The following is a 14,898-nucleotide window of genomic DNA, read 5'->3' as shown; positions in this document are numbered from 1 at the left end:
CGAGAGAGCCGGGATTGGAGCTCGGCAGTTCGGCTCCAGAGCCTACGGAGTTCAGCACCCAGCATGATAGAACGGGCACTGGGTTTTCAAAATCAGTGCCCATAGTCCCTAACAACCCCCTTCCCAGTACTTGCTGCCTCCATATTTCTTCCTTTCCTATCCTGTTCCTGTATGAAGAAGTGGAGAGAACTCGAGAAGCAGGCAGCCCTGGATGCAAACCCCGTACCAGCCAGTTGCTAGCTATGTGGCCTTGGGCAGAGATTTTAATTTCTTTTTTTTTTTTTAAAGATTTTATTTATTTATTTGACAGAGCCAGCCAGCAAGAGAGGGAACACAAGCAGGGGGAGTGGGAGAGGGAGAAGCAGGCTCATAGCAGAGGAGCCTGATGTGGGGCTCGATCCCAGAACACCGGGATCACGCCCTGAGCCGAAGGCAGACGCTTAATGACTGTGCCACCCAGGCGCCCCCAGAGATTTTAATTTCTTACCTCTGAGCCGCAACATCTCCCTTTCCTCTTAGCCTCTACATCTGTAAAATTTGGGGGTTGGGGGGATAGTAACCTGTGGCTATGTCACGGGTTAATTCTAACAGAGTCGTACGCCCCGCCATGTGATTGGTGCTAGGTAGCCGGACAAGCTTCTTGCTTCCCTCCAGAACCCTGCATCGTCAACCCCTTCGGCTCAGTCCCACCCCTATGGGCTCCACCTTCTCCTGGGTCAGTTACCCCACCACCCCGAAATCTCCTCCACCCCACCCCAGGGCGTGTCACTTCCTCCTCTGCAGCCTCCCAGATCAGTACACAAAGGCCGCTGCTGCTGGAGGAAGGGCTGCTCTGCATGCACCTGTGAGTACCAGGGCACCAGCCCTCGCCTCCCCTCCTTCCTGGCCCAACCCCTACCAGCTCCCAGCCTCCTGGGGAGAGGGCTCGCCTCTGACCTGAAGATACCCAGGATTCGGCTGAGACTGGAGAAAGGCTCTGAACTCCTTTCTCTCCCCTGCTCCCTCCTCCAGTTTCTCAAGCTCCACCCTCCCCCCATCTCTCCTGTGTGGGTTTCCCAAAAGTGGGGCTGGAGGGAGGCAAAGAAGGTAGGGGGTGTCTGACTGCTATCATTTGAGTGCCTGCCATGTGCCAAGGATTATGTCAAGGTAGGGCTCTCCCGATACGACTCTGCAGCCGCTACCCCTGCTGCCTAGTGCCTGGCGCTCAGCTCAGATCTGCCAGTGGCACCTTGGCTGTGGATATCACAGTCCTGGGAGACTGTGGCCCAGTGGCTCAGTTCTCTTCCCTCCTTGTGCCGCTGAATGGGCAGCACAGGATTCCACTTGATTTGGAAGATCTGGATAGAAAATGCTCTGTTTCTCAGGTGCTGAAGGGGAATGTTAGGGTGTATATTGGAGTCAGAATCGAGTGCAGGAAAATGGGACAGTTACAGAGGGAAAGAAGGGAAGACTGAAGAAGGACCCCTCAAGGGAAGAGAAAGGGGATCAGGTGGAGCCCACTGGAGCTGGTGGGGAGAAGGTACAACTTTTGATGAGGACGGCCTGGGGTTGGAAGGGAGGAAAGGGGCAAACAAACTGAGCCTCGCCTGTCTTAATCCCTGTTCACTGTGTGACCGTGGGCAAGTCACTTAGTGCTCTGGGATTCAGGTTTCCATTTGTAAAAAGAGGGGGACGAAGTAGACAACCCTGCTGCTCTATGGTTAGGAGAAGCGGGAAAAGGAAGTAAAACAAAAAGCTGTAAAGATGTGGAGAAGAGAGAAGCAGCAGAAAGATATCATCAAATTTTTGAATCGGTGTGGGGGAGGGGGGGAGGGAGAGAGAAATTAACAGAAAAAGTGACAGGTCTTGTATCCCCAAGTTAGAAGGAAGAGGAAAACTTGGGAGAAGGGGGTTGGAAAGTCCTGTGCAGGGAGTCCCAGAGGCGCCCTTTAGGGGAGATGAGTGGGTTTGAGGTCTCTGGATACGTCCAATCCCGGGGGCCCCACCTGTGACAGATGAGTCAAAACTGGGCTTCGTGCAGCAGCGTCGCCAGCCTCCTCGACCACAGGCGTGCCGAGCAAGCGGGGTTGAGGTTACAGAGGCTGAGCCCCGGGCCGGCCTCACACAGGAGGGGAGCTCAGAGACATATATACGTCTATCTATCTATCTATCTATCTATCTATCTATCTATCTATCTATCTATCTATCTATATACTGCACCTGAGGTCCCGAGTGGTGGCGAGCGGGGAGCAGAACAGCTAAGGTCAACAACTTGACACCCCACCCCTTCCTCACGCCATATAGAGCGTCAGTCTGAATCTAGGCCTGGGCGGGGGAGGATGCAGATGCTTCAGGCCAACGACTTAGTTGTCCTTTCTCATACACACACCACTGGTGGGAAGATGAACTGACACAGCTGCTAAAGAGGTTATGTCCGTGTCACTCGCCAACATTACAAATGATGCCTATTTATTGACCCTGCACAGCCTCTTCCCGGGATTTATCCTACAGATTCACTTGCACACATGTGAAATGATAAATACATGAGTTTTCATTGCAGCAGTAGTTCTAACGGTGAGCAATCAGACACAATTTCAATCCCCGTAAGAGACTAACGGCCAAGTGGTACATCCAAGCCACGGAAACCTACATGGCTGTGAAAACGAACAAGCAAGCCCTTTATTTCCTGAGTAACGGGATGCCGAGAAAAGTAATTAAAAGAAACAAAATGAGGGGCAAAACTGCGTGTACTCTAGAATTGTGATTGTGGAATTCTGTCATTTGATTCAACCATTTGAAGAGCATATATACTCCTATTTGTGTATGCATAAAACCATCCCTAGAAGGATTATAAGCAACAAAAGATAATAAGATGATGGTTATTTATTTGGAGTAAGGTGTGGAAATGGGAGGATGGGGGATAGGAGTGGGAGATTTCTCAGTATCCTAATGTTTTGATTTTTTATGTGATAAAATACACATAAAATTAATCGTTTTTTAAAGATCTTTTATTTTTTTTTTAGATTTTATTTACTTATTTGAGATAGAGACAGAGAGAGAGAGCACGCCAGTGCACATGCAGGGGGAGCAGCAGAGGGAGAGGGAGAAACAGGCTCTCCACTGAGCAGGGAGCCTGACGCAGGGCTTGATCCCAGGACCCTGGGACCCGACCCGAAAGCAGACGCCTAACCGACTGAGCCACCCAAGCGCCCCTAAAATTTATCATTTTAACCATTTTCAAGTGTCCAGTTCAGTGGCATTAAGTACCTTCACAATGTTGTACAACCATCACCACCATCTAGTTCTAGAACTTTCTCTTCACTCCAAAAGGAAATTGCCCATTAAGCAGTTATTCCTCGCCCTCCCCTCCTCCCCACCCCTGAGAAGCACCATCTACCTCATCTACTTCCTGTTTCTGTGGATTTCTCTAGTCAGAAGAGTTCGCGTAGATGGAATCATACAACGTGTGGTCTTCTGTGACTGGTTTCCTTCACTGAGCATCGCGTTTGCCAGATTCATCGATGTTGAAGCATGTGTCAGGACTTCATTCCTTTCTATGGCCAAATAATATTCCACTGTGTGGAATATTTCGTTCATCCGCGGATGGACGTTCGCGTTGTTTCTACCTTGAGGCTCCTGTGAGTCGTACTACTATGAACGTTCATGTGCAAATTTTTGTTTTAAGTAACTTACTGAGGATTTATCAAACTGTGTCCCACCAGCAATGTATGATGGTTCCATGTTCCATGTTCTCCACATCCTCTTTTTCTATTTTTTTTTTAAATTATTATGGCCATTGACTGGGTATGAAGCGGTATCTCACTGGGGGATTTGATTTGCATTTCCCTGATGATTAACGGTGTTGAGCAACTTTTTCTGTGCTTGTTGGCCATTTCTCTATATTCTTCAAAGAAATGTCTACCTGAGTCCTTTGCCATTTAAAAATGGGGTGGTTTGCCTTTTTGTTGTTGAGTTGTAAGAATTCTTTATATGTTCTGGATACTTACCAGATACGAGATTTGCAACTATTTCTTCCCTCTCTGTAGCCTGTCTTTTCATTCTCTCCATGGTGCTCTTTGATGCACGAGAGTTTTATATTTATATATTTATATTTTTATGAAGTCCAAGTGACCTATTTTTTTCTTTTGTTGCTTGTGTTTTTGAAAAAATCCATTGTCAAGTCCAAGGCCATGAAGATTTACCCCTCCATTTTCTTCAAAGAACGTATAGTTCAAGGACTTACATTTAGGTCTTCGATCCACTTTCCGTTAATTTTTGTGTATGCTGTGAAGTAGGAGCCCAACTTCCTTCTTTCACAGGTGGATAGCCACTCATTCGGCACTATTTGTTGAAGACTGTTCTCTCCCCATCGAAGAGTTGGCACCCTTGTTGAAAATTAATTGGCCATTAATGGATGGATTTATTTCTGGACTCTCTATTTTATTTCATTGAGCTATATGCCTACCCTTATGCCAGTACCATATTGTCTTGATTACTGTAGCTTTCTAGTAAGTTTTGAAAGTGAGAAGTCAGAGTCCTCCGATTTCATTCTTTTCCAGATTGTTTTGGCTGTTCAGGGTCCCATGCAATTCCATAGGAAGAATAGGATCAGCTTTTCCATCTCTGTAAAAAAAGGACATTGTGATTTAACTTTTTGATTTTTAAAAAGATTTATTTATTTATTTATTTATTTATTTATTTATTTATTTATTTATTTGAGAGAGTGCACACACACAGGGGAGAGGGGCAGAGGGAGAGAGAGTGTCAAGCAGACACCTTGCTGAGCACAGAGCCAGAGAGGGGGAGGGCTCAATCTCACGACCCTGAGATCAGGACCCAAGCCAAAAACTGAGAGTCAGACACTTACCTGACTGCACCACCCAGGAGCCCCCTTAACTTTTTGATTTTTGAAGCATGGTTATGGCTTGCCTATTCAAATTTTTTAATTAATAAGTTTTTAACAATCAGAGATCTGCCTAGTTTTCCCTGGAGGTCATTCCAAGAATTATCCTGCCGTCAGACTTTCTTCAGTCTATATTTGCTTTGTGCAAAGTACAAGAAAGAGAAAATTTTACCAACCGTGGCTTGCCTTCCTCCATTATCCTAGACCTTTAGAAAGTTTTCTTATGGTCTGATCTTTATTCCTCTTGCTACCATGTCCGCTACCTTCCCTGCCTCTTTCACACACTCCTTCATCGGCTCCAGCTTTCCTTCCTCTCAGTCCTAGTCTAGCTTTCCTCCCTTAGATTTACAACCCTCGGCCCTCTTCCTTCCTTTATTTATTTATTTAATTTTCTTTCATTCTTTCTTTAAGATTTCATTTCTTTATTTGAAAGAGAGACAGAGGCAGAGCATGAGCAGTGGGGAAGAGGCAGAGGGAGACAGAGAAGGGGACTCCCCACTGAGCGATGACATGGGTCTCAGTTCCAGGACTCTGAGATCATGCCCTGAGCCCAAGGCAGACGCTCAACCGACTGAGCCACCCAGGCGCCCCGTAACTTCATTTAGAATTCAAGATTATGGGGGCGCCTGGGTGGCACAGCGGTTAAGCGTCTGCCTTCGGCTCAGGGCGTGATCCCGGCGTGATGGGATCGAGCCCCACATCGGGCTCCTCCGCTGGGAGCCTGCTTCTTCCTCTCCCACTCCCCCTGCTTGTGTTCCCTCTCTCGCTGGCTGTCTCTATCTCTGTCGAATAAATAAATAAAATCTTAAAAAAAAAAGAATTCAAGATTATGAAAGCTTCAGGGGCTGTCAGATTATTTCTTTAACTCTCTCTCTTTACAGATGTGGAAATTAAGGCCCAGAGAAAAAGTCTGACCTGCCATACAGCCAGTGAGTGACTGAAGGAGGACCAGAACGTGGTCTGTTTCCTGTTTGGTTCTATTTCCACTGTGGCTTGGAATCTTGGTGAGTAGATCTGGGTGGGTGTAGACCTTAGTGCTTCTGGGCCTAGCCCCCAGACTCGTTAGGCCATTTTGCCCACCTTGGCCTAGTGAAGTCTGCACACAGGAGGGATGGGGTTTCTCCGAGGCTCCTACCCAGGTGTGGTAACTGCCTCTTCCCGACATTTTAAAGAAACTGCTGAATCCTACTATCAGGGGAGATATAGAATTGGGGTAAAAAAAAAAAAAAGAATTGAGGTAGAGGGTTTTTTTTTGGTTGTTTGTTTGTTTTCTTTTGTTTTGTTTCTTAAGTAATCACTACACCCAAGGTGGGGCTTGAACTCATCACCCTGAGATCAAGAGTTGCACGCTCTACTGACTGAACCAGCCAGGCACCTCTGAGCTAGAGTTTTGAGAGTGACAACCACAGGCTGAGTTTAGAGGACTGAGTGCTTGGAGGTCCTCCATGAGGACCCACGTGTCCCCCTTTATATCCTATTGCAGGCCATGGTGGCTTTGTCCACGGTCCTTGTTTTCCTGCTGGTCCTGAGCAGAGGTGAGAGTGAATTGGATGCCAAGGTCTCACCCCCCGAGAAGGCCACCGAATGGAGGGATCCTGACCCATCCCTGCGGGGGTCCTGCCAGCCTGCCTCCTCCTGTCGGGAATGCATCCTCTCACACCCAAGTTGTGCATGGTGCAAGCAGCTGGTAAAGACGGGCCTGTGGCCTTTGAACCCTGTGTATGTGTGTGTGCAGAATGGAGCTCTGTGTGTGATTGTGTGGGCAAATGTGTGATTTTCCGGGTGCGCTCTGCAGTCCCGTGTGTGACTGAGTTTGCGCACATAGGACTCCTGCGTGTGATTGTGTGTGTGCATACACGTGCATGCAAGGTTCCTGTGCGTATACGCTTATATATCTGTGTGTTTGTGTATCTCTGGAGAAGACCTGTGACCATAAATTTGGAGGAAGTATGTCCTTGCTGGCGCTCATGCTTGTGTATAGGTAGAGGGAGCTGGGACACCTGTATACACGTGAGAAAGTGTATTTGTCAGCTCGGGCCGCCATAACAACATGCCACAGACAGGGTGGCTTAAGCAACGGGAATTTATTTCTCACCGTTCTGGAGGCTAGGAATCCAAGAGCAGGGTGCCAGCCAGTTTGGTTTCTGGTGAGAGCCCTCTCCCTCGCCTGCAGTCAGGCTGTAGACAAGCTCTCTGGGGCCTTTTCTCATAAGGGCACTAATCCCATCGTGAGGGTTCTCCCTTCATGATCTCATCTAACCCTGATTTCTTCCCAGAGGCTCCATTTCTAAATGCCATCGTCACCGTGGGGGTTAGTCCCTAGCAGAAAGTATGCGACTGGGGTTCTGAGTCTGTGGGGGGTGCGTGTGCTTAACGTTCCTAAGGGATGCAGCTGCCTGTGGCTGGGAGAGTAGAAGGGAAGGAGGTAGAAGTGTGTGGGCTTTGGGGGCAAGGCTTGATCTACCTAAGTGGCCAAGAAGGATGCTGGGGAGTGGGTGTCTCCCTGGCTGGTCAAACAAGGCGGTTCTTTGAGCCTTAAAGAGACAGGGCTCATGGAGTGGTAGAGCATGGTGGGTACCTGAGCTGGGGGTGGGGGCAGAACTGTCTCTCCCACAGGAAGAGGGAGAGCTAAATCGGACATGAGGGCAGACTCACTAGCAGGCAGAGCCGCAGAAGCGGAGCAGAGGCGGAGCCAGTCCAGGAGCAAGGCACACTGCGAATCTGGGAGGACCGGAAAGGGCGACTCAGAGTTGGCAGGAGAGAGGTGCCAGGCAGGGGCTTTGGGGACAGTCAGATATGTGTCTGCCTCCTTCAATGTCTGGACCTAAACCTGGTACCAGGGCCAGTCGAGAAGCCATTGTAACCATTTCCTTCCTCTGCCACTTCCCAGCCAGTCCCACAGGTAGCAGACACGCTGCGTGCGGGGAGGGGCGTCTCCTCTTCTGTCCCTGTCCTTCCCCTGCCCGGGGAACTGAGCCTGGTCTCAGCCGGACCGGCTTTCCCGTTTAGGCCCGAGCATGCCGGAGAGGTTGGATCAGGAGGCCAGGCTCCTCCTTTTCTTGTGGTAGTGAGGTCCCTGAGATCTCAACAGGAAGTCTGCGGCCCTGGGGGGAGGAGAAGGGTGGGTGGCTAGGGAAAGGGGGGTGTCTAGATAAGACGAGGGGGAGGTGGGGTGCTAGAGGAAGTGGGCTCTGACAAGAAAGACACGACCGGGTTGGAGGTGGCTGTGGGGGGACGGGGAGGGGAGGGCACCCCAGGGGCTCAGGGAACCGCGAGCCGAGGGTGGGGAGCGGCCTGCATCGCAGGGGCTGGGGTGAGGGTGCGTGGGGGGCCCGAGTGCCCACGCGCCTCCCCTTGGGCTCAGAACTTCACGGCGTCGGGGCTAGCGGAGGAGCGGCGCTGCGGCCGGCCGCAGGAGCTGCTGGCCCGCGGCTGCCCCGCGGCGGAGCTGGAGGAGCCCCGCGGCCGGCTGGAGGTGCTGCAGGACGAGCCGCTGAGCCCGGGCACCCGCGGCGAGGGCGCCACGCAGCTGGCGCCGCAGCGGGTCCGGGTCACGCTGCGGCCGGGTGAGTGGCCGGGGGCGGGGCCGGGGCCGGGGGGCGGGGCTGAGGCGACCTCCAGCCCGCTGACCCGCGCCCGCCGCCCCCCAGGGGAGCCGCAGCAGCTCCGCGTGCGCTTCCTCCGGGCCGAGGGCTACCCCGTGGACCTGTACTACCTCATGGACCTGAGCTACTCCATGAAGGACGACCTGGAGCGCGTGCGCCAGCTCGGGCACGACCTGCTGGTGCGGCTGCAGGAGGTCACCCACTCTGTGCGCATCGGTGAGCGCCGCGCCGCCCCGCGCCCGGCCGGCCGTGCCCCTCTCCCGGCCGAAGCCGCTTCTGCCCCTGCCCTGCCGACGGCCCGGGCACCCCGGCGCCCCGCCTGCCCTCTCCCAGTTTTTAACAGACCCGCCCCGGCCACAGGTTTCCGGCGTCTCTTCCCAAAGACACTCACCTTCCAGGACAGAACTGGAGGGGATTTAAGAGGCTGTCCAGTAGGAGCACTCATTCTACAGGAGGGATAACTGAGTCCCGGAGTCTGGCCAGACAGGGTTCAGACAGCTCCCAGGCGTCAGACAGGGCACCCTGGATCTACCAACCCAGATCTTGCCCTGACGCCGCTGTCTCAGCCCTGTCTGCGTCTCGGGGACAAGGGCTAACCGCCCCGTCCCTGGCTGCGCATTCTGCACTCGCATCTCCCTTGTTCAAGATGCCCTCCTTTGCCTCATGCTACACCCTCCACCTCCCCTTCCTGCGGAGACCTTGCATGACCTCCACTGTGCCCTCCTCTTGATCCCCTCCAGCCCCCACTGCCCTGAGCCTGCGATCCAACCCCATTGCCCCTGCCAGGTACTCGGGTCCCTGCGCACTAGGAGCACGCGCTCTCATTATCTCTCCTCCTCTGTGACTGTCCCCTCGACCGCCCCCCACTGCTTCCCGTGGACCTCTGCCTTCTGAGTCCTCAGCAGTGGCCCTTCCGCACCGCTGCTGGCCAGGGACTTCTGGCACAGCCCTCATGATTCCCCACTCCCAGGCTTTGGCTCCTTTGTGGACAAAACGGTGCTGCCCTTCGTGAGCACGGTGCCCTCCAAACTTCGGCACCCCTGCCCCAGCCGGCTGGAGCGCTGCCAGCCACCCTTCAGCTTTCACCATGTGCTGTCCCTGACCGGGGATGCTAAGGCCTTCGAGCGGGAGGTGGGGCGCCAGAGCGTGTCTGGCAACCTGGACTCCCCCGAAGGTGGCTTCGATGCCATTCTGCAGGCTGCACTCTGCCAGGTGAGGAGGCGGGGAGGGCATCTGAGTCTGAAGCACTCTTCGGGGCCACGACTGCCACCTAGGGTCGTGCAGTGCCCAATTCTAGGGGGTGCCCTTTGTACCGTAGTCACTGTAGTTTGCATATTTATTTTAACAATTTCCTGGTGGATTGGAGTAAAATATCTTGAGGAAGAGGCATGCTTTTCTAATTCATAAGAAGGCCTCCACTAGCAGCAACCCTGTTTGGGGGGCTGGGGAAAAGCAGGGAGCTGGAGACAGGGGAATGCACTAACTGACTCGGAATGAGCCTGGCAAATCTTCGGCTCATAGAGTCCAGGCGCACAGCCTACCTCCACCCCCCAAACCCAGGAGCGGATTGGCTGGAGAAATGTGTCCCGGCTGCTGGTGTTCACTTCAGATGACACATTCCACACAGCTGGGGATGGGAAGCTGGGTGGCATTTTCATGCCCAGCGATGGGCACTGCCACTTGGACAGCAATGGCCTCTATAGCCGCAGCCCAGATTTTGTGAGTCCCTACCCTTGCCCCACCCCTCCCTATCTGAGCCACCCCTCCTCTACGCCCAGGACCCCCACCCTGCCTCCTCGTCTTTCCCAGTGACCACCCTGCTCTCTTCCCCAGCAGCTCCCCTTCTCCATATCCCCCCACTGTTCAGACAGAAACCCTTGTCAGCCCACTCCCTAGCCCCTCCCTCCTCCTTGCTGAGCCTCCAGGGTTCCTCTGGCTGGTGGAACCCTGGTTCCCAGATTTCCTGGGCGGAGGGCACCTTGGATGTTGTGGGGGAGACCCGCGGTGCTCACTTTGTTCCCGCTCCCCTGCCCAGGACTACCCCTCTGTGGGTCAGGTAGCCCAGGCCCTGTCCTCAGCAAACATCCAGCCCATCTTTGCTGTCACCAGTGCCACGCTGCCTGTCTACCAGGTGAGAGCTGGCTGAATGCCCAACCTTCCTGCTGCGAGCCTTTCTCAACTCCCCAGAGGCCCATTCTCCTCCTCCCCATACACCCTTGCCCTCCCTCCAGACCCCCCCAAACCCATTTCCCTCGAACTGTGAGCCACCATTTCCCTTGACTCCTCATAACCCAGGAGCTGAGTAAGCTGATTCCCAAGTCTGCAGTGGGGGAGCTGAGCGAGGACTCCAGCAACGTGGTGCAGCTCATTGTGGACGCTTACAACGTGAGGGCCTGGGGCTGGGCGGCGTGGTGAGGGCGGGCCTTCAGGGGAGGCGGTAGAACTAAGAAGGACTCACCACTTTTCGGTGTAGCTCTCCACAGCTCCTACCTACGGTTTGTCTATGGCTGTCGTTAATAGTTCACTCAGCCCGTCTGACATTTGTAAATCTGGTGTCTGGCTTGTGCAGAGCGTGGAGCCCTGCTCTGGGCAAGGAAGGAAAGGAACATTCGTTGAGCTGGTATTTCATGCCGAGCACTCTCCTAAGTGCACATGCCGTTTGCCATCTCATTGACCCCACTAAACCCCTGTTTGCTAACGATTAGCATCCCTATTTTATAGATGGGGATACAGACACAGGGGGCTGAATGACTTGCCCAGGGCCACATAGATAAGTGATGGAAGGGCTGGCATTCGTGCCCCAGTCGACCAGTACATAAAGAAAGGAACATCTGGAGCCTGTTTTCACTGAGCTTACAAATAATTCAGACATTCTTCATAGGAACCATAGAATTTTACAGGTAGAAGGAACCATAGATCCTTAAGTGTTTCTTGGGCTTAGCTCCGTAACCATGCTGTAGGCTTCTTATGACAGGGATCACATCCTAAAGCCATAGTGAGAAAATCTGAGACAGTATCCAATTTCCCACGGCAGCCTCAGTTGAAAGGGTCTGCCTTTGGAGCCCTTTACGTGCACGGGTTATATATCCTGATTTGGGGTTTGAGAAGCAGCTGCTTCAAGTTGCAAGGGACCCCAAGGTGGGCCGAGGGCAGTGTTATGGCAGAATTTGGGATGGCTGGAGAGGGCACGAGGTGGGGGTGGAGTCCTGCCTTCACGTGGTTACTCACTGTCTCCCTTCCACAGAGCCTGTCATCCACTGTGACCCTCGAACACTCTCCACTCCCTCCTGGGGTCCACATCTCATATGAATCTCAGTGTGGGGATTCTGAGAAGAGGGAGGGTGAGGCTGGGGACCGGGGCCAGTGCAACCACGTCCGAACCAACCAGATGGTGAGAGCCGGCTGAGATAGGCAGAAGGAAGGAAGTGGGGGTGGGGGAGGGAAATTGAAGTCGGCAGGAAAAGATGGGGGGCAGACACAGAGAACAATGCAAAAGCATGGGGTAGTTCTCCATCCATCCTTTCTAAAGGGGTTTAATGAGCGGCTTCCTCCAGCTGGTTTCTAAGCGATGGGTGTTAGCATGATCCCATCCCCTAATTTCCTAAGGAAAAGGGTTCTGGATGATCAATGGGTTTGGGGTGTGTGCGTGTGTAGACACAGGACCTTAAGTCTGATTTCTCCCCACATTGCCCTCAGGTGAATTTTCTGGTTACTCTCCAAGCTACCCGCTGCCCCTCAGAGCCCCATCTTCTGAGGCTGCGAGCCCTTGGCTTCTCCGAAGAGCTGATGGTGGAGTTGCACACACTGTGTGACTGTAACTGCAGTGACACCCAGCCCCAGGCTCCCCACTGTAGCGATGGCCAGGGGCTCCTACAATGCGGGGTATGCAGGTGAGGCCTCCTGCTTCCTTTCACCCATGTGGTTCCCCACACATGACCGACCCCGGTATCCCTCCTCTCCCTTCTATCCTCCCACTGGCGTTTCAAGACATCTTTTTTCTAGACATTCCAAGACTCCACCCTGATTTTCATCTGAAGCTTCCCAGATATGCTAAGACCTCCCCTCCACAGAACCCCCTCCACTCTTTTACTCCTTGGTGCGCAACCATATACCGGCATCCGTTCGGCCACTCATCTCTCTCCAACTCTTTTGAGATCTTAGGTTTAGAGGATCCCGGGAAAGACAGATCAAGGGACGGTCAAACCCTCAGACCCACTTTCCCTTTCCTGGCTCTGCCTGACTCTGCCTCTGCCTCCCCCTCCCAGCTGTGCCCCCGGCCGCCTGGGTCGACTCTGTGAATGCTCTGAGGCTGAGCTGTCCTCCCCCGATCTGGAATCTGGGTGCCGGGCCCCCAATGGGACAGGGCCCTTGTGCAGCGGGAAGGGACGGTGTCATTGTGGACGCTGCAGCTGCAGTGGACAGAGCTCCGGGCCCCTGTGCGACTGTGATGATGCCGGCTGTGAGCGACACGAGGGCATCCTCTGTGGAGGTACCTGCAGACTTTGGGAGAAGGGTGGGCTTAGGGTGGTTCCCAAGGGTATTTAGGGTCTGGGAACTTCATGGCACCAAGGGCAAGTATCAAAGATTCTGGGGTACGAGTCGGAGGTGTCTGGCACACCTGGGAGGGAACTGGATGCACGGCCACAGACCAGCTCTAGGCGGCCCGTGGTGGCATGTGATGCCCATTGTGTGTGAGGAGTATGGTTGTCAGCCCGCGCATGGCTCTGCCCCAGGCTTTGGCCGCTGCCAATGTGGAGTGTGTCAGTGTTACGCCAACCGCACGGGCAGAGCATGTGAGTGCAGTATGGACACGGACAGCTGTATCAGTCCCGATGGAAAGTTCTGCAGCGGGCAGGGACACTGCAAGTGCAACCGCTGCCAGTGCAGGGATGGCCACTTCGGTGCTCTCTGTGAGCAGTGCCCAGGCTGCCAGACGTCATGTGAGAGACACAGGTGAGGCCTCAGGTCTTGCAGCCTGGGAGCAGGGGCGCAGCGGAGCTCGCTGAGCCACTCCCACCTGCCTGCTCCCTCCTGCCATGTAGCGTAGGTGACAGCTGCCCAGTGGGTAACCTATTGGTGTCCACTGGACAGGGACTGTGCAGAGTGTGGGGCCTTTGGGACTGGTCCCCTGGCCCTCAATTGCAGCACGGCTTGTGCCTCCGTCAACGTGACTCTGACTTTGGCCCCTATCCTGGATGATGGCTGGTGCAAAGAGAGGACCCTGGACAACCAGCTGTTCTTCTTCCTGGTAGAGGAGGGAGCGAAAGACAAGGTCGTACTGAGAGTGAGACCCCGAGAGAGTAAGTGGCAGGGATGCTGTGGACATGCCGAAGGGGCTCCTGGAAGTTTGACGGGTACAGCCTCAGAATTCTGGGGTTGGGGAGGTGAAGAGAATGGGAAACCAGGCTAGGGGCTGAAGCAGAGCAGTCAAGTCCAGGCAAAAGTGGAGGTGATAGACTAAGGCCTTGGCCACTGCTGGGTTCCTTTTGTTTTCGTGACAGGGAGGGATGGGGACGCTGGACACACTGTGGGCAACTGTCATCAATCCCCATGCCCCCTGTGTTTTTTCTACCCCCCAGGAGCAGATCACACCCAGGCCATTGTGCTGGGCTGCGTGGGGGGCATCGTGGCAGTGGGACTGGGGCTAGTCCTGGCTTACCGGCTTTCGGTGGAAATCTATGATCGCCGAGAATACAGGCGCTTTGAGAAGGAGCGGCAGCAGCTCAACTGGAAGCAGGTGGGGAAGACTGCCTCCTGCCCTCCGGGGCTCTCCCCCTTTAGGGTCTCTGCTCTCTGCCTCCTGCCCCACCCTCAGCCCTGACTCCTGCCACCAAGGCCATCCTCCTCACCTTGGTCTGTGCCTCCTCTGCCCCACCCCTCTGCTAACTTCCATCAGTCTTGGGGCACAGCTCAAGTTCGAGGCTGGCCTCTTAGGATTCAATAAAGGAGGAGTCCTGGGACTTTTCCTCATCATTTCCAACCTCCTTCCCCAGGACAGCAATCCTCTCTACAGAAGTGCCGTCACGACCACGGTCAACCCCCGCTTTCAGGAGGCAGGGAGTCCCCTTCTCTGAAGCAGGGGAGGAACACTCTTCCCAGGGCTCTTCTCTTCTCAGCAGCCCAGCAGGGACTACTGAGGAATGGTCACCACCTACTTCATTCTCAGAGTGACACCGAGGGCTGCCTACCCCCGCAACCTTGCTTCCCTACCTCACGAGTGGGGGGTGAGCCCCCGCTCCCCATGTACAATAAAGAACCTTACCTCAGAGCACAGCTGTCATCTTGCTTTACCCAAGGCCAGAGCGGGCTGTGGAGCCTGGACCTCAGGAAAACGCATGTTCATTCCTCCCCCAGCACGGGAGGGAAGGGAGTCTCGGACCCGGTACCGGGACTCAGCAAGCGGCTGCTTGG

General features: G+C 54.0%; 1 protein-coding gene across 2 annotated transcripts; it reads left to right on the top strand.

Moving 5' to 3' along the window:
- The first annotated feature begins 778 nt into the window (after positions 1 to 778).
- ITGB7 (integrin subunit beta 7) lies at positions 779 to 14,755 on the top strand. 2 transcript variants are annotated; one of them, XM_045800956.2, is made up of 16 exons: positions 779 to 844; positions 5,764 to 5,886; positions 6,366 to 6,569; positions 8,247 to 8,448; positions 8,533 to 8,703; positions 9,458 to 9,699; positions 10,048 to 10,206; positions 10,523 to 10,618; positions 10,783 to 10,872; positions 11,732 to 11,878; positions 12,184 to 12,377; positions 12,753 to 12,976; positions 13,221 to 13,440; positions 13,579 to 13,787; positions 14,067 to 14,224; positions 14,481 to 14,755. In XM_045800956.2, the coding sequence occupies exons 3-16, from the start codon at positions 6,369 to 6,371 to the stop codon at positions 14,559 to 14,561; spliced, it is 2,394 nt and encodes a 797-aa protein (XP_045656912.1). In that variant the 5' UTR covers positions 779 to 844; positions 5,764 to 5,886; positions 6,366 to 6,368; the 3' UTR covers positions 14,562 to 14,755. The 2 variants fall into 2 exon arrangements, with proteins under 2 accessions (XP_045656912.1, XP_087711989.1); XM_087855863.1 differs by lacking the exon at positions 779 to 844 and adding an exon at positions 3,484 to 3,617.
- Positions 14,756 to 14,898: the final 143 nt, after the last annotated feature.

The sequence above is a fragment of the Ursus americanus genome, chromosome 25 (assembly GCF_024610735.1).
Source record: "Ursus americanus isolate L20-20 chromosome 25, mUrsAme1.1.p, whole genome shotgun sequence".
Taxonomy (NCBI): domain Eukaryota; kingdom Metazoa; phylum Chordata; class Mammalia; order Carnivora; family Ursidae; genus Ursus; species Ursus americanus.
This window is presented reverse-complemented; position numbering and strand designations above follow the sequence as displayed.

Bases quoted from the DNA above. Each gene is read 5' to 3' on its own strand.
- ITGB7 (XM_045800956.2), top strand. From the start codon at position 6,369: ATGGTGGCTTTGTCCACGGTCCTTGTTTTCCTGCTGGTCCTGAGCAGA. The intron at 10,207-10,522 runs GTGAGTCCCTAC...TCCCCTGCCCAG, and splicing joins ATAGCCGCAGCCCAGATTTT to GACTACCCCTCTGTGGGTCA. The intron at 12,977-13,220 runs GTACCTGCAGAC...GCTCTGCCCCAG, and splicing joins CGAGGGCATCCTCTGTGGAG to GCTTTGGCCGCTGCCAATGT.